The following is a 20,261-nucleotide window of genomic DNA, read 5'->3' as shown; positions in this document are numbered from 1 at the left end:
TATTCTTGCTGCTTCTACTGCACCAGAAGCATATCAGGCTAATGATGTAGTCCAACGAGAAGCTCAACCAGCAGACCAACCTATGGCAGAACCAGAAGCTGCTCAAACCCAATCACTGCCAAATCTAGAGATATTTCCAACTGAACACCAAGCAGAAATGGAAGCTCTTCTGAAAACTCAGTATGATTCTATTCTAGCTGATGAGCAAATGGAAACTACTGAAGCTGCTGAACGAGAAGAGAGTGCAGCACCTGAGAATACTACTACTGCTGCTGAAGGAACTTCTGCAGAACTGTCCCTTGTTCCATCTGTTGCTCCAACAGAAAATATTATGTCTATTGCTTTGATTGTCCCTCCTGATGTTTCTCCCTCTCGTATAGCTCATCGAGCAGAGATCAAAAAACGAATGCTTGAAAAGACTCCATCCCCTGAAGACCACTTTTACATTGAGTTTGAATTAGACTCTCTGAAAAGAGATCTGTATAGTCCTTCGGAGGTAGTGAGACAGTTATCTCGTGAGCATGCTGGAGAAATCAGTGGCACCAAGTTCTTCCGTGAACGCATCTCGAAGGAGGTCACCCGAACGGCAGAATCTCTGACTAAGCTTCTCGTTGAAACTAGCCTCTTCAGAAAATCTGTTTTCACCAAATCAGAGTAATATCCTGCTCAGCCAAGCTGAAGTCTCCAAAATGGTGTCTGATCATGATACTTCCATTCGCTCAGTATCTAACAAAGTGGAGGCTATGGACTCAAAACTGGAACTCATTGACACTAAGATTGAGTCCAATCTCAATCTATTGCTGATATTACTGAAAGAGTTTCGAATCAAGCGCCTATCTTGGAGTTGCTGAATGAAGGGATTCATACCCTTTCTAGTCGGATGGATAGTCTACTGAGTCGCTTTTCAAATGCCTAAAAGGGGGAAGCAGAAGGCAGGACATAAGGCATAATGAAGAAGGCAGAACCAAAGGACATCATGCAGAATCTTCCTTCAGAAATCAAGATCCTCAAGATGAGGAAACAATGTTTAAGGACATTGAAACTGATGATTAATTTTCTTTTGACTATTTCTGATTATTTACTTTGCAGTTATCTTATTATAATTGTTATCTGTTTTTCTGTGATAAACTGTTGTTATTCATTTATACTAACTTCTAGGTTTTGGCATCACCGCAAAGGGAGAAATTGTTAGACTTAATTTATTTGTGGTGATGAGAGTCAAAACCAGTAGGTCGTGATAAGCAGAAGCTTTCGTATCGCGTTAACAAAAGCAGTACTCTTCGAGTACTTATCAGCTTAGAAAACCAGAAGCAGAACGTAGCTTTTAAAAGCAGAACTTAGCTTAAACAGAAGTAACTTAACGTTTTTTATTTGAATCGTTACATTCTTAAATGTTACCGTTACTTTACCTAGTACTAGTATTAATTGCGTCATTAATGCTGTACAAAGACATTTATTGCTCCTTACTAGTTTTGGTATGAAACAAGACGGATTGTTTTGAAACTTTCTGCAGGACCCGTTTTAGGTATTAAAGCTGATCTTACTTAGGAGTCACAGAAGCCCTTTTTTTTATTATAGACGTTGGACTCAAGTTTTCTATATATATTAGGTTCAACCCTTTATAGAAGACAACGTTATTATCATTATCCACGCAATGATTATTCCAACGTGAGTTTGAGCTATCTCAACTACTATCTATCAAGAAGCTCAACATACAGAAAAGCAGCACACGTTTCATATCATATATCTGATCCTCTGAGATCATATTGTGCTACTGTTTCGTAAATCTCTTCAAGCTAAACACTTTATTATATTTTATTGAGAAGAGTTTGTAAACTGGAAAATAGTCTTTTCAAGCTAGAACTTTGTTGTATTCATTTATATCGTGTTGTGAAACTAAGAGTTTCATTAGGCAAAGGATAAGCCCTACTGAAGTAGGTGTGTACAAGTGTTGTACTGTAATAACCAAAGTCTTTTAGTGATACCTTCTGGAAACAGAAGAAGGGGAGACGTAGAAGATTTTATCTTCGAACTTCCAGAAACAACCACTGTTCTATTGCCTACTGTTTTATTGTATTTCACCATACTCTATCGGTTCGTTTCCGCACTTATTATTGTGATCTGCTGGATTTATATTCGAACAAGATAAGCTATAATCTCTAACAGGATTCTTGCACCCTTTGCAAAAACGTCCAACAAAGGAAAGAGTTTATTCACAATATCTAAATCAATGAATATACCTCTTATCCCATATAGTTTGATTTGATTTGCTCGTATTTGAAATTAAATATAAAAGATGATAAATAATAGTAGATGGAGAATATATATAGACAAACACCAAACATTAATGGTATATCATAAATAATTACCAAAAGACAAATATATACATATCTATAATAATTAACATATATCACACAAGGACAATTTAGTAAATATAAACAATGAAAACTCACACTTTTATAATAATAATAATATAGGTATAGATATAGATATAAATAGTTACGTTTCTTTTGAGATAAAATTACAATAAATAAATTTTCAATGTCTTTAGATTGTTACAAAGCTCACAAATAATATAATAAAAACTAAAAATCAAACAAAATATACTCATATTCAAGAAAAACCACATTAAATTAGCTAAATTTATGACATGATTTTTCCATATTTTTATTTTTATCCGAAGTTTGAACCAAACCAATTTTTACAACTTAATGAATTTTAAAACAAATTCAAACCATGAGAGCTGAAAACCAAACCAAATCATACGGTTTGGCTCGGTTCTGAACACCGCTATACACTTCGCTAGCAATATTTGCAAAGGGATCAAGAAATATGATGATCGCTAGGAAAAAGGATGGAAAAGCGGATGGGGATGATGAAATCCTGAGTTTTATGCATTATATTAATTTCCTGCTACATAAATGTAAAGATATAGTTTATGAGATTTATAATTTGCTTTTTAAATACGAACATATTTTAAAGTAAAAATTCACACATTTAGAATTGTGATCATAAAGCAACATTTTTGGATAGAGTCTACTCAAACATCGGCTACACCAAGGGACCAAAAAACGATCTCCTTAGTCATAAACTCACCATCTTTTTCAGTGTAAACACAAGGATTGTGCCAAACTAGCTCAAAAATTTTCTAGAATCCTGGATCTGCTATCGAACACTTCGACATTCTTCTGAAGGCAATGATTGAAGATTTAAAGCCCGTGACAATCACCCGTGCAAAAAAAAAGCATTCGACACGAGTATGTATAAATATGCTTGCCTTCTGCCCACTTTTCCATTATATTAGTGAGAACAGTCCACCAGTACGTTTCTCTCAAGAGGGAGGAGAAGTTGGGGCTGCCCATAGCTTCACTTTCTTGTCAATGCCGGCCGTCGCTAAAACCAGCTGCTGCTTATTTTTTTCTACAAACATAGCACAAGAAAAACAAGGGTTGATATTTCTATTCACTGATGTATAAATTGGAAGTGGGAAAAATATTAAGCAAAGCTTCCTTCGTGCATAAGAACCATAGAGATTCTAAACTAAACACCACTCATCCTGGTTTCTCCCAAAAACCCACTAAAAAGGAGACATTTCGTCTAAGATTCAAAGAAGTACCAACTTTTAGTAAAAAAAGTGAATGATAAACAAAAAAGAACATCCCTCAAGCACTAACCTGTTGGAATAGGTGAGGGCGCCCATGACATATCTGAAATATCACCTGCGATAAAACATGCACGAATCAAATATTTGATGGAAAAAACGAGGCCAGGTAATTTGTATGCATGATTTTACTTTTGGAAGTCGACTGATACGCAACAGAAAACTAACTTCCATCGTGCATAATTCATGACTAGCATAACATGGAAGAAAACCAATCACCTTTTTCACTGGTTAAAGAGTGCATGATCAATAAGTTACAAATAAAAAAACTTAGAATACCACTAAGCAGAGCACGATAAAACACGACATAAAAGTTGGAACCATAAAGGTTTACCATCATGGGCTTTTTCAGCTGTGTCTAAAATCTGCCCGCTCTCGGCACATAGCCAATGCAATGTTGAACCATGAGTTGCCGCCAATATTTTTCCATCAGGAGAAAGACAGAGGCGATCATAATGCAAACTCGCGCCATTTGCATCATGAAGTGGAATTGGAAACAACTTCAAAGTTTTTGGATCCTCATCAAGATGGTACCGAACTTCATGTAACAGCCATTGGTCAGCAAACATATTATTTCCAAATTTTCGTTAAAAGTAAAGATATAGTAACCTAAGTCAACGTTGTGTGGTCAAAGAACTTAGTGTCACGATATATGATCAGAGAACAAGTAGGCTTCGCTTCAAAACCCCTCGTTGTAAAATATAAATTTTTGTGGCAAAGTAATTTCACAAGTGGCATGGGTGCAGCTATCTATTTTTTTTGCAGTGGAAAAATAAATCTCAACAATTAAAAGGCAAAAATACAGACATGGAAAAGTACAAAATATTCTTAGTTCAGTAACAAAAATTATCAAAAGAGACGTAGCCTCCGAAAGTAATCCTACCATTGATATTCCATAATCTTATTGAGCCATCCTTGGACGCTGTTATAATTTTTTCTGAATTTGGATCAAAGCACAGCCAAGTAACTGCACTCTGAAAATTCAACAGAAAATGTTAAATCCATCAAAGCCAAGTAAATTTGGTCAATAAAGTTTATTACAGAAACCAGCATACAAACTGAACTGAAAGAAAATGCTTTTAACATAAGAATGAATGCATGTATTTAATCCAGTTCAATGACACCTTAATAAACTATCAGCCAACATATAAAAAAAATAAGCACAAAAGCATAACATAAAGTGCACATGAAGATCGGTATACAACCTTGTGCCCTTTGAGCTGCATAACTTTCACCACCTCTTTGACTGAACCATCTTTTGAATACACGATTTCCCAAACCTGTAAGATAAAGCTAGGTAAATGGAATGTTTTTTACACCACAAAAGTTCAGATGTCCTACCATCACGTGACACTTCATTGATAATAAAAGAAATAGTAGCACTACAAAATGAGGTGATGTATGTCATTCTTTTCTGGGGGATATAAACAAAAGTAAAGGGCGGCGAAAATATGAATACAAACATTTCTCTGGAGAAGTTTTACAATAAAAACTTGAACGATTAAAAGTAGATTATAAATACAAAAAAAATCACTGCAACACAGGACACCAGTCGTGATGTTTACAAGGCTGAACAAATAACTTTTACCTTCACATCTGCAGTAAAAGCTGCTGCTGCAATAAACCGCCCATTTGGAGATATACTGGCCATTGTATTTTTTAGCTGATTTGTATCAACAGTTCCCAATAGCTTCCCCGTTTTTCCATGCCAGAGTTTAATATCAGTGCCTGAAGGAGAAAATTAGTATACTAAACATACGCAAAAATCTCATTTTGAGAGCAGTAGTTTCTATTCCACATGCATTATTCAAAAAAGAGTGGAAGCATATCTAGAAAAACAGTTCCCTGATCCTGCACTAACCAACCGCAAATCCAAAGTTGTCCTATGAAAAAAGTATATATATACGGTACTAGAGAAAGCTAGCAATAGAAAATGAACGAGGCTGTATAAGGCGTGTATAGTGACATGAGACCCTGAGGATGGTAAATACATCGCCACTGGTTGACCAAATCTCACCAGGACAGTCCGACTATGCAACTAAACAAACTGATGGTAAAAAGAATAAGCAGAATAAACCATTTCTCAACGCTTCATAACATTGAAATGCTGGGTTAATAAACGAAATTGGAGTGAATTCCGGACACCAAAACCACCCACTCTTATAAATATCATTCCATACTACTTCACTAATTTGTGTTGGCCAGGCCAAATAGAGCTTTACATAGCCAAAAGCAAAAGAAAAAAGAGGAACTAAAAATGCTGACAACAAACTTATTAAAAATTAATAGTGCATTCTATCTCTATCTCCCCAGGTCAATAACCACCTTAGGAAGCAACATAGATATACTGCACATGAAAAAGAAAAGTTATTAACAACATTGGACAAGTGCCATGGTGGTGAGTTTCTTGGAGTAACAATAAAAATTGTGCAGCAATTTAATTAAAAATACATATACAAAAAGATACCTTCTGAACATGATGCAATAAGGGCACTTCCATCAGCACTTCCATATGTTGCCTTAGCTCCAATTAGAGTGATAATGGCCCTACTTTCATGAACTTTATGACGTTCCCATTTAATTTCTGGGAGAGGGAGTTTCGACTGTTGATTCTGCTCACCAGTTGTTTTTGCCTTTTCTTCCCCATACATGTACAAAGATGATCCGGAAAGTGCTTGGGAAGCCACTACCACAGAGGATGCATCATCAGCAAATGCAACTGCAGTTGGATGACCTCCAGCAGGTAAGTTTATTCTCAGAAACCTAAAATTATATGATATGAATAATTAGTCCATACTGAATTATGAGGCTTGCACTATGGAACAGTGGATGAGAATGGTCACACGATTCATACTTGAAACTTTTGCTTGAAGCATCATCCAACCTGAACACCCTGACCACACCATCTCCACAAGCTGGCAAACAATTTTTAAGGTACTATTCAATAACTTGGTGTCTTCAATCAGACCAATATTCTAAGTCAGAAATGACAGAATTCTAGACGAGTTAAAAAACTAAAAGAAATAGGCCCCAATTCCAAACATTTTTCCTATAATCAAAAACCACTTGGCAATATCCAATAGCATGCTGAAATGAGAAATACTCCCAGTCATCTGTGCAGATTGAGTAAAGTACTCCTGGGATATTAATCACATCACCGTAACCTTGTTCATTTTCCGAATTGATGTTTGAACAACAGCCTAAACAAGTAGATGTCGTACAGAGCACACAAAAATAAACTCGTGAAATACATAAAAAAAATCCGATAAAATGACAAAATCTTCATCAGATACACAAAAAAATCTGGGAGTTTGAAACAATTCAATGTAAAATAATTTTTTTAAAAGTATTTATCACTTACAAAATATACCATATTATTATTTTTGCTTTTTAGACGAATGTATTAGAATCAAGAAATTAGTTGGCCCATTAATTAGTATTGATCTTACAGTTGACTTACCTAGAATAGGTTATGAATGCTTTGTGTAATATACTAATTTCAGTTATCTGAACCTCATTCAACCAATTTATCAATTCGCTACCCGAGACCAAGGAAAAAGGAAAAACTCCACTGCTATTCTTTTTCTTTTCCTAGCTGAAACCGTAGAAGCCTCCCTCTTACGGACAAAGAAATTACCCAGAAAAATTGTAAACCACTGAGGAAATTTAACAGCATTGCCCAAATAACCAAACCGTAAAAATACAATCTTCGAATAAAAAGGCAGGGGCAGCAAACACATTTCCAAGAATACACAGTAACAAAGAGCACTAACAAGCAAAATTAAGGATAAACAGCCCCTTACCAGTCCCTAAACTCCGTGCATCAGGTGAAAAGCACAGCCCCGTCACTGCATCACCATGCCCTTTCAATGTATTCAAATCCAGCGGATGATGCTTCTTATTTGCATCCTGCAGTTCGCATTTCACCATAAAAGAAACAACCAACTACTATTCACACCGATCAAATTACATACCCTTTGCACAAAATCACAAAAACTGATCTTAACCTTATCCGCGGCATGGGAATGTGCGTGGGATTTCTGGTGCAACTTTCTGGGCACCGTTGGCTTCGTCTTCATATCCGGATACAACGTTTCGGGTCTTGCGATCGACTGAATTTCGGATTTCCTCTTTCGAAAATAATTTATAAATATTAAAAATGCGATCAGAGCTCCAATGATCACCGAGAATCCTACAATTGGAAGAACTGCATCCATTTCCGCTCGATCACCGGAAGATTTTACACTTTGTTGACGATGAATTTATCAGGGCTTTAGACTGCTCACGGCCATTACATCATTTGCAGTAGCTCAAAGTCGCGTTCTTGACATGCGATAATGCTGGTTTTTACACAGGCATCAAGAAGATAAGAATAATCCTTAGAAAACAAAAAAATAAATACAAAACTTATAAAACATATACAAAAGCATAAGAACAAATCTTTCAATATATATATATATATATCTTTCAATATATAAAAAAATCTATCTATATATATATATATATATATATCTTTCAATATATAAAAAAATCTATCTATATATATATATATATATATATCTTTCAATATATATATATATAAAAGAACTAAAAAAAATTTCTAAAAATATAGGAAAATATATTCCGAATACATGCAACTATGCAAGACGATCCGGTTTATTATTATTATTGAGAGATCTTTATTGTAAGTGATAATGAAAATGAAACACCAAGAGATCATGACAATTTCGATATGCCTCTTGTTTAATAAATAAAAACATATATTATTAAACATTAATATTTAGACTAACTTTAATTGTTTAAGCAGACTAACAAATTATCCCATCCAAAAAAATTGATCAAATACCTATTTTAGAAAATTTGTAATCCAACTTTAAATATCATACTTCATATTTTTATTTTCCTAAATTTCTTCGGACCAGATATGAACAGGAAAATCGATTTTCGAATTTTTTTTTCTATATATATATATATATATATATATATATTTCAATATATAAACAAATTTAAACAATAAATATATATACAAATCTTTCAATATATATATATATATATCTTTCAATATATATATATATATATATATATCTTTCAATATATAAAAAAATCTATCTATATATATATATATATATATATCTTTCAATATATAAACAAATCTTTCAATATATATATATATATATATATATATATAAATATATATATATATCTTTCAATATATAAACAAATCTTTCAATATATATATATATATATCTTTCAATATATAAACAAATCTTTCAATATATATATATATATATATATATCTTTCAATATATATATATATATATCTTTCAATATATATATATATAAAAGAACTAAAAAAAATTTCTAAAAATATAGGAAAATATATTCCGAATACATGCAACTATGCAAGACGATCCGGTTTATTATTATTATTGAGAGATATTTATTGTAAGTGATAATGAAAATGAAACACCAAGAGATCATGACAATTTCGATATGCCTCTTGTTTAATAAATAAAAACATATATTATTAAACATTAATATTTAGACTAACTTTAATTGTTTAAGCAGACTAACAAAATTATCCCATCCAAAAAAATTGATCAAATACCTATTTTAGAAAATTTGTAATCCAACTTTAAATATCATACTTCATATTTTTATTTTCCTAAATTTCTTCGGACCAGATATGAACAGGAAAATCGATTTTCGAATTTTTTTTCCTATATATATATATATATATATATATGCATTTTGAAATTTAAAATATCTTGATCGGAGTACCTCGGGTTATATCCACCGGATTTTACAAACTGTTCCTCACAACCTAACTATGCAATCGCAACAAATGATTTCGGACGTAGATTCTTTTAACAACACTTAGCACAACTATGTTTCGTGTTCTACCTCATAATAAAAGTTTAATTTTTTAAAATAATACATGAGATGAACAATAAGCTTTTGTTCTTTTATTCAAACATGCAATATATTATTACATAGTAACCTCTTGAAAGAGGGAAAAACTTTTGTAGCTACTTATCGTAGCTTGAATTACAAGACATATAAATTGAAAAATATTATAAATTTTATTTTAAAAATAAATGAAGATATTGAATTATGTATTCATCTTCCTTCTGCCTTGATATATATAGAAGATGGATTCAAAATCTGGACTTCAAATTTGTGAATTTCTTTACCAGTTGTGTCCGACAACATCTTTTAGTTGATGTACCACTAGTTAGTGGTCTGTCATGTTGTGGTGGTTGAGTGATCTATCTTCCACTAATAGAGTTGCTGGTTCACATGCCTTCTTTACCTTTGTCGAAGAATCTTTTGTTTTTGTATGGTCCCCCAGGGAAACGTGACTTGTGTGGATCTTCACCACTTGGAATTGTCTCTGCATTTTTTCGGTTAGATCTGGGTCAAAAACCTTTTCCGAATTCTCTTTTTAGTTTGGGCATTCCGAACAGATTCCTTCTGACCATCTTCCCACATGAGCCATATTGCAGAATTTACGACGAAGTAAAAGGCTTGATGTGAGTCTTTCCCGACTAGTTCTAGTGTTGTACTAAAAAAATTAAAGCTCCAGAATATCTCGTCTTGATAAATAATAATTATTTTCCAATGTTTCATGAATAGTTTCCTGGATCTATTTTGGCAGTTTTGAAATTTTTGGGAAATTGTATGATCTAGTAAATAAACTGAGGCAAGAACCTCAAATTCATACCATGTTTTTACCTCTTTGGGTTAGGAATCTGGTTTCATCCATATCCTATGATACTCTCTTACTACTCCAACCTTAGATTTTCCTTTTTCAGTTTGAGGTCTAAGGTTAATCTCTCCCTCTTCAATCCCTGAGGTGAAAGGTTGACTTGAAGGTTCGAAATAAGAATCCAGATCTTGAATTTTTGCTTTGGCCGACTTATCTAAATTTGATATCGATTTAACACTTGTGCTAGAGGTACTTGAATCTCCTGCTCTAGGTATAGAGTCATGTACTCGAAAACTCTTCATTTAGGAAACCAGTGGCTTCTCAATAGTGTGGAGGATTGTCTTTTGTAATACAGACTATAGCCGAGTATAAGCCTGTAAACAACATGTTCCATTAGAGACAATGTTCTTATTAACTTGTTGTAGCCTACTTGTAACTTATGTATTTATGACAAACTTATTGAACTCGGTTTGAAGCATTTCAAGATGTTCTCTCAAATGCCTCTGTATTTTCATAATGACATCGACATTAGCGATGTTCATCTCTTGTTGAGAAATCTGCAAAAATATTTTCATCAGTTTTAATAATAACAATATCAAAAATATAATTTTGACACAAAGCTTGTTATCTCAATAATCTTGTCTTCTTGGGTTTAGATTCAATTCTATTTTTTAAGAAAGCTTTTACACGTGTATTATCAACTTTTAAGGTAAATTTTTTTGCAAGTAAAAATAATGATCATTTTTCAAAAGTCATTTTTACTGCATAAAATTTCTTTTTGTTGACGTGCTATCGTATAGCTTCTGCATATGATAATAGTCCACTGCAATACCTACATGGATGTTCTACATTAGTGTGAGATTTGTAAGAACCGCTGCCCATCAATGATCACTAACATCTATATATAATATCATATCATTTTCATCTCAAGGAATAACCATTTTTGAAAGATTTTTGCAAATATCTTTTAGTTGGCTAAGTCTCTTTTGTATTCTTTTGTGCATATAAATCTTGCATCTTTTTTCAGTAATGAAATACACGCTTTCTTGTTTTTTGCTAGGTTCTTAATGAACACTCCAGCAAAGTTAAAAGAAACTTTGAAATTGTTTCTTTAAATTTTAGTTCATCTTGAAAATTCAGCAAATTTTCTACTATGTATTCTTGCATATTTATTCTTGACTCATCTTCTTAAATTTCACAAAATTCAATCTTCCTTGTAAAAATGACTGTCTTCTTTTCGGATATGACCAGCCCTTGTTTTTTACAAACCTTAAAGAAGATCTCTAAATTTTTAATATGTTCGTCCATATTTTTTTATGATATTAAAACATCATCAATATAAACAAACATAATATTAAAATAATCTTTAAATAGATTATCTATTTTTCTTTGAAATATCTGGGGTACATTAGCCAAAACCATTCGTAATACTTCCCTAATATATTTATTTTTTGGTGTGGAAAAAGCTGTGAATTTCTTACTTTTGCACTTCATCTTAATATGATAAAATCCAGACTCACAATCAAATTTAGAGAATATTTTAGCGTAGCATATACAACTGATTAAATGTTCTAGACTGAATATAAAAAATCTATCAAACTTCAAAATTTTAATAATTTCTTGATAATTAATTACTATTGTTCCTTTTATTTCACCATGACTTATTATCAGAAATCCTAGACTGCTATATGGTGATATTCTTGCTTTGATTAAAACCAAGGTTTAAATGTTAATTGATAATAATTTTCAGATCCTTTTGATCTTTTATGTTCATTGGGATACGCTTACATCTAAAGAACTCATATTCCTTGCCTTCCTTAATTTTAAGGCTGGCTTGAAGTTGATTTCTGTCTCACCATACCAAGGTATTTTCATTGTAGTTTTCTTTGATCATGTTCTTGACATCTTCTTAGGATAATTTGTTTCGAACTCTATATCCTTCTGGTGTAAAATATTTTTGAAGAATTATATTTCTTCTGATTGGAGGTTTTGATCTGCTCTTAATTGAAGCATTATTCTCCAAACCGTCTAGAACCTTTCATTTTCGGGTTCATAAGTTTTCTTTCATCACCACGCTTGTTGCGAAATTGGATTGGAAATTTTTTGTAAAATCTATCTCTTAGTCTCTGGACTATGAATTTGTAATCACGTTGTGTTGTGAACACTAATCTTCTGGTCTCATTTTTCTTGTGTATAGAATTTAAACATTTCTAAGAAATTATTTCCTAGCAGAATGTTTGCTCTTGTATCATAAAAAAAAAATCGATAGTGTTTTTACCTTGTATCAAGGTTTTTTTCCAGCACCTTCGAATCAATATAAACAACAAAATATTTTTCTTTATATTGTTCGTATAACATCCCTAGTAAGATGTATATCGAGAATGAGCTCATGGTCATTATATCCTCTACCATGAGTTCCATTTCATTCTCTAGATATTTCCAAGGTTTGTGTTTCTCGAGAAACTCGAGTCCAAAATTCAATTGATCTAGTTCTTTTACTGAGATTCATTTGATATGAACTTCCAATTCACTAATATTGATAATACTTTGGAAACATCCTATTATAGATTGTTCCAAATAACATATAATATTACAAGAAAATTGATTTCTTTATTTTGTAATATCAAATACTATTAAAGGACTGTATTGTATACTAACCATAATTTAAGGTTTTTTCAGGCACTATCACTTATACCTATGAGATCACGGGGAATGATACTAGACGTTTTTACCATGATCCGATGAGTACAATCAGATTCAAATTCTGAAATTCTTGATCAATGGATTGATGAAAAGAATGAGGCTAATTAGGGTAATCCGAATAAGAATAAATGTTATTCTGAATCAAAAGAATTTGTGAACTCATATCTAGCTGAATCCCTAAACTATTGAGGATCATACAAGTATCGGATTTTGTGTTTTCGTTGAAATAGTCAATTTCAATGAGTTGAATTTTGTGACTGTAATTTGATGGTGATCAAATAAATTGCTTGTAAAGGAGTTTATAAGTGGATTCCATGAATTGGAAGTTGTGTAAATTAGTTTAACTGCTAATTAAACGAGGAGAGTGGAACTGTATGTTTTGGTGAAGCAGTTCATATAACGAGCTACCAAAAATAGATCAATGAAAATTTTAATATTCGAAATTTTTAATTTTCAATATATGAACAAGATTTATACCCTCAGTATATCGATGCTGTCTGATCGTCGATCGGTGTTACAATGAATTCATAATTATTTATTTAGTAAGTTTAGAATCTACTAATTAAATAATATTTTTAGTAATGCTGACTACTAGATGTACATAATTCTCATATAACATTATCAAGAGTTGACTTTGCATGATATATGATAAGGCAAAATCTTATAGAGATTTAGGGATTTTATTTTATAATATTTGTGCTTATCTAGAATTTTATCCCTAATTTTGTGCTTATCTGAATTAATTTTATAATATTTATAGATTTGAATAAAAGAGGAAAAAGCCTAATTTAAGAGATAAGATGATTTTACAAAACTTCAGAGGAAACAAATTACCAAAATAAAAGAAATAAAATATTTTTATATTTTATTATCTTAAGAATATTGAAGTTTTGGAAAAAAATATGTGCAGATCTTGATAAATAAAATCTCTACAATCTTATCTACAATTTTTGAACTTGACATGTGCTTCAAGGAGTTGGAGGATTAAGCTCATGAACTGGAGACAAAAAGAGACGTGAAAGAAACTTACAGAGGAAGGCGCAAAAAAGAGAAAAAAAAAAAGCAGCGCCAAAGGGGGGAAGGAGGAGAGAAAAATAGTGAGAGAAGAAGGCAGAGACGTAAGGAGAAGGCCAGAAGAGAGAAGCAGAGTAGAGAGGAGAGAGGCAGAGTAGAGAGGAAACAGAGGATAGTCACGTAAAGAAAATAGGAGAGCAGAAGCGAAAGCAGAGGAAAGAAGAGAAGACGGAAGTATAGAATTGAAAGGAGGAAGACAGAAGCAGGAAAAATTCATCAACACACGCCAAAAATCACTGAGAATTCCTTTTATTCCTTTTTTTTTTGTTTTCTTCTATGAAATTAAATATGACTTTTCATTGCTGTTTTGAATTTATGGAATAAATTTCTTTAGGTTAAGACCACGAAAAGGCCAAACAATACTTTGTTTGATATATGGTTTATTTTCAATATATTATTTTTCTTGATTTTAATTATTGATTGATGTTAGTTTAATATTTCTTGTTGATAGTCTGATCAACTATTTACATGTATGTTGATTAATCACGAATGAAAAGATGATTGGTTAAATATAGCAACAAAGACGTCAACAACACATAGTTAAACTGACTAGAAATAATGTGCGGTTTTAGGTGAACACTGAAATTTCACAAAAATTTAATGCATTTAGATCTAATTAAATTAAATTAGAAATAATTAGACTGTTAGATTTAAATAGACTTATTAACTCGATGAATCATTTAATAAATAAAATTGGACATTTCACAGTGATTGTCAAGAATTAAATAATTAATTGAATTTTAACATGTGTCAACATAGTAGAGTTTGGTACAGTTGTGTGCCTTAGTTTTTTTTTTTTTTTTTGAAATTGAATCACTCATTGATCGTTGAATTCGTCGTTTTTGGTTGCAATTATTTTATTTAATAGTTTAGATTAATAATTCTCATATTATCTTTTTATTTATTTTGTCTATCTTAAGTTAAGTGATAAAAATTCTAGTAATTAAATATTAGTCTCTGTGGGATCGATACTTGGACTCATAATCCATTTACTATAACTTGACCTAGTCCGCTTGCTAGATTTATTCCTAACCAAAATCGTCGATCAAGTTTTTGGCGCCGTTTCCGGAGACTAATTTATTTAATATTAGAATAAATTGCTTTCTTGAGACTAGACGTTTTTTTTGTCAAAAAAAATTAAATTAAAAAATCATCTGTTTTTTTTCTAATTTATTTGATTTATTTTTATTTTATTATGAGGTACTTCGAGATGGATCATCGGAAAGTATTCACGAGCCTTGATATTTTCTGGTTGGGCTGTCATTTTGACCCATGTCCATCGCCTTGAGGTCATGGTTCGCCGAAACGGTTGCGGCGTGGTCGGAACGCCCGTTCTGGAACAGGAACGGTCACTGACGTTCTAAAGTTCCATGACAAATCGGTGATTGCTTTGTAGCGTTGTTCTTTAACGTTATAGCGGCGCTTTAATGGTAGAATGAAACGTTAACGGTCGGAACGGAACATGAAAGTGCTAACTAGATGTACCATCTTCAACAAGGCTCGCCTAAATCCACCGATTAGAAGGTTGTCTTTGTGTTTTTACTCCAGGTCTTTTAATCATCAACTGTATTTGATGAACAACGTCGTTTCTTGGAAAGTTTATCAGAATTCTATAGTGGCAGTGATCATTGTTTGCTGAAACGGTATCGGAACGGTCGTTCTGGAACGGGAACGAGGCCCACCTTGAGGAAGTTCCGGGGTGTGAACATTGATGCTTTGGGACATCATTACGTAGATACAAAACGTCGTGTTATCGATGGAACGACACTGATCGACGAAACGACACGGAACGGAACGGTAAAAAGAAAAAAAAAATGAATATAGGAGCAAAGTATTCTGGAATACTTGAATACACAAACAAACAATTGTAAGGCTTGCTATAAAGAATATTTAACTATGAATCTCGAATCTACTTAACGCTCCATCCATCAATTAAAGAAAAGCTACATTGAGATTTAGCTATTTATATTGGGAAATTTTTACCAGAATGTGTAATAATAAAATAATTAAATTGATTGTAAAATATTGATTTTAGTTGATGTATTTATTTATGTTAAATAATATGTAACTCTAAAGTAACCTTTGAAGAAATTTGATTCCAATTTGGGTTAACATATGTATCTCCAATTGAAATTTTTTCAAAAGTTTAATTGATTATAACCCAAAACTTTCTTAATAGTATATTTCAATTTTGAGAAGGTTGTGAAATTTCGATATATAACAAAGATATGTTTTGTGATTCAATAAGGCGTGAATAAAAATTAAAAAATATATTTACTGTATTGTTTTCATCAAACAATATATTTAAATGATATTTATTTTGATTTACATATTTTTAAATATTTTTCCAAAATTTTCAATTTATATTAATTTTTAAAAAATATCCACGCCGTGACCGTTCACGAAATGTCATGAGAACTAGAACGGTAACCTCCGCGACGATCTCTGCGACCGCGATTGCGAACCATGCTTGAGATACATAAATACAACCCCCTAGATCTCTGTAAATGGAACTAATGAAAGGGGAGTTTTATAGGCGATCTCGCCGATCGGCATGTTGAAGCTTCTCTATTTTTTTACCTTGGTAATTTATCAAGTTTATCAGAAAAAGTCCCACTACTACTTCATCTATGGATGTCGTAACATGGAAGATTTAAAACTTTGCTATTTATACGTCTTAATTTATATTACATTTGTTTTTCGCCTTATAATTTAACTTATCAATATGCTTAAGGATTTTCAATGCTTGCAACCTTGCTATATTTTTATTGAGCTGTGTAAGTTTAAGCTTTTATTTACTCGAGATGCTATTTAATTAAATTAGTAGTTTGACGGGTTCGGTTCTTAAAGGATATGTCATATTTTGGCCACTTGGATAAATCATGCGAGCTCCAATTCATAATTTCTGATAACATTTAAGCTGGATAGGAGTTCAAAATTCTCTGGTGAAGTACATGTTAGAGTAGATGTCCTGCAAGCCAACTGTTGGTTAGGGATTTTATTGACTCATTTGTAATAAACAATTTTTATTTTAATATAATTTAACTTTTAATGGTTTCGTTTCACTTTATCTGTATACACATGCGATCAGCATAGATATAGTCCTTGATTATGTTTTAATACAAATGAATCGTAATTCGATGTTGAAACTCATTTGTAAACACTGTATATTCTAAATTCGTTCCTAGTCGATTCAGTCGCCTAAAACATGGATAAAGGTCGCTTCAGCTCGAGACTAGCATATGTAATGTTGTGTACTGCGTTTCTTGGTAAGGGCATAGAGATGTCCAAACATGCAGATGAGTAGTCATATGATGATTATATCGAACAACCCTCCCTCGAACTTTCCAAGTGGTTATCATTCATCGAGAGGATAAGTCCGTGGTTATGATTGTACACCATTAGTCCTTACGACCCGGGACAACACTGATGCTCTGGGTACTAGGGCTGTGCCTTGACTCGTTTACTGGCTCCATGAGAGTCATCAGGTGGCGAGGTTGGGTACAGTTGCGACACATATAGTAGCCAGTGCATTGTAGTCGGGGATTCACTGCTCACCTACGAGTTTGGATATCCTATGTGATCTGATGAAATAATAGTGCATGGAATCTCTGGCTAGAGTATGAGATGTGCGTTGGAGAAGGAGTTCTCCAATAGTACATGTGATGCCACTATTCATATGTGTCACATAGTTATCGAATTAATATGCAATCCTCGATGAATCAATGGTTGCAGATTCGATCGGGATATATGAGATGAAGGAACCATCCTGTACGTTAATCATAACCGACTGGTTCTTGCAGGCACTATCAGTGATACCTAGGGAATCATGAGGCAATGCTACTAGACACTCTTACCATGATTCGATGGGTTTAATCAGAAATATGATTTCTGGCATTTTCATGATCAATTGTTGATACATAGAATGAGCCAAATTAGGGTAAGCCGAATAAAGGATTATGTCTGAATCACAAGGAGTTGTGAACCCATGGCTAGCTGTATCCCTGAACCATTGAGGGTCACACAAACACTGGATCATTTGTTCCCGTTGAGATAATAAATTCAAGGAGTTGAATTTATATAAAACATTGAGATAATAAATTTAAGGAATTGAATTTATATTATGATATAGTAAATTCAAGGAGTTGAAGTTATGATAATTAAATTTGAGAAAATAAATTCGAGGAGTTCAAATTTTGAGATAACAAATTCAAGAAGTTGAATTTATGAAATTTGGAGAGAATAAATTCAAGGAGTTGAATTTATAAAATAAGAGGATTTAATTTATTAAACTCAAAATTTGAGTTTATTAAATATTAAATTTTGGAGGTGATAAATTCAAGGAGTTGAATTTATAATTTAAATATTAAATTCAAATGTTGAATTTATAAGTGATTTAAATTAAATGTAATGTGTGTATGTATAATGGGCTTGTAGGAGTACAAGACCAACATACATATTATTAAGGTTCTTAATTTGACTTTAAAAGATTAATTAATTAATTAAACTTGTTGGACTAGAATAATTAATTGATTCAACTCATTAAGTATTTAATTTAATTAATGGGTCCTAAACTTATATATATGTGTATTAGTGAAAATTGTTCACTGAAGGTAAAAGTTTTAAACATCCTATGTATGTTTAATTTATAAAACCATACGAGTGCTTAAACAAATATTTTGATTGTCAAAATAAAATAAAAATTTTAAAACTTCTTTTGGGCACGAGAAAACCGAGATCCAACAGTACATGTTTCTTGTGTCGACACTCATGCCCTCATTTAACTTTCTTTTTTTTTTTTTGTGGATTTATGCCGAACAGCATAAACTTGGTGCCCAGTTCTTTTATGGATATATTGGTTTCTTCTATTAAGATCAATAAGGTAAAACATACAAGTTCGTGTTCATGGGCTTCTATCAAATTTTTTCAGGCTGGTTGTTTGAAATTTCCCATTTACACATGAATTAAATTAATTAAAAGTTGGTGCACTCCCTTTCTAGGACTTAGGTCTTAACTCAATATTTGTGGATATTGCTGACAAGTGCTCTGATCGAGTAAGTCATGGCTGAAGCAATAATGGGGTGCTGATGAGCTTCACAAGCTGTGTGTATTTTTCTTGTAATATCTCGCATTCACATGCCAAGTTCCATGGACTCGAGATTATATAGCTATGGAGATGTTTTAAAATTTTGTATCCTACATTATACATTCAAATTATGAGATATTATTATTTGGATTCTTTCTGCCTTGGTCTTATGTTTTTTTTTTTTGGCAGTAACATCGAGCTCGGGACGCGCTGCATATCTTCTTGGGCACTTTAGCTCGGCATGACATTTCCACCCCCAGCTAGCTCGATGCAGCGCCTCAATGCATTCTGCAGTGCTCGGTGATTATTCTACTCAATCGAGAAGGATTTACTCTAGGCGTGTTCCTCGTGACTTTGTATTTCATCAGGAGAACACTTCAGCTAGTGCTTATTGGGAATCCATTATATTAATAGCATCAGCAGCCACTCTACATGGTGAAAAATTATTACTGCATCTACCTAAAAGTTGTACTCCTAACCACATGCTTCTTGATTGAACACCATCTTTGCTCCGTGTATCATCATCTAGGCTTCCATAGCTCCACCCATTAAGTTCCATCAGCCCGAGAAACATGGTTATATCTTCTTTATTACTTGGAAATCTCGGTATTAGCTCAGTGAATTCATCTTGATTAAATTCACACAAACAAATTAAATAAAGTTGAAATCATAAAGTGCAAATTCGTTCTAAATTCATCCGTTGATGAACATTTAGAATGTAATCTTGACCTTCAAATTAATACAAAAAATCAAATGAGATGGTCTCACGTATCAATTTTGTGATACGGTTCTCCAACTCGACTCGTCATATGAAAAAAATTTATTTTTATATTGAAAGTATTATTTTTTGTAGGACATAGCGCTTGTTGTTTTATCGAAAGATATAGCTTGTGGTAATGGTGCAACTCAAATATTTTAAAACTTAAAACAGTTCAAGCATCACGTTTCGATTTATCTATTAAGCAAGAACGATTATTGTATTCAACAATCACTCTTCTAATAAGTGCACTACTTACAGCCAATGAGAA

At 32.5% G+C, this 20,261-nt stretch overlaps 1 protein-coding gene and 1 long non-coding RNA gene across 2 annotated transcripts; one reads left to right on the top strand and one right to left on the bottom strand.

Moving 5' to 3' along the window:
* Positions 1 to 3,060: 3,060 nt before the first annotated feature.
* On the bottom strand, positions 3,061 to 8,016 carry LOC140986768 (uncharacterized). The gene is made up of 10 exons (XM_073455117.1): positions 7,669 to 8,016; positions 7,465 to 7,570; positions 6,516 to 6,576; positions 6,129 to 6,424; positions 5,250 to 5,389; positions 4,867 to 4,941; positions 4,545 to 4,635; positions 3,996 to 4,199; positions 3,675 to 3,719; positions 3,061 to 3,420 (listed from the first exon to the last, which is right to left on the bottom strand). The coding sequence occupies exons 1-10, from the start codon at positions 7,876 to 7,878 to the stop codon at positions 3,332 to 3,334; spliced, it is 1,317 nt and encodes a 438-aa protein (XP_073311218.1). The 5' UTR covers positions 7,879 to 8,016; the 3' UTR covers positions 3,061 to 3,331.
* An 8,600-nt stretch (positions 8,017 to 16,616) lies between these two features.
* LOC140986015 (uncharacterized) lies at positions 16,617 to 19,482 on the top strand. Its single transcript, XR_012176873.1, has 3 exons — positions 16,617 to 16,731; positions 18,969 to 19,029; positions 19,155 to 19,482. It is a non-coding gene; the product is annotated as an uncharacterized lncRNA (long non-coding RNA).
* The last annotated feature ends 779 nt before the right edge of the window (positions 19,483 to 20,261 follow it).

Source organism: Primulina huaijiensis, chromosome 10 (assembly GCF_012295235.1).
Source record: "Primulina huaijiensis isolate GDHJ02 chromosome 10, ASM1229523v2, whole genome shotgun sequence".
NCBI classification, from domain to species: Eukaryota; Viridiplantae; Streptophyta; class Magnoliopsida; order Lamiales; family Gesneriaceae; genus Primulina; species Primulina huaijiensis.
This window is presented reverse-complemented; position numbering and strand designations above follow the sequence as displayed.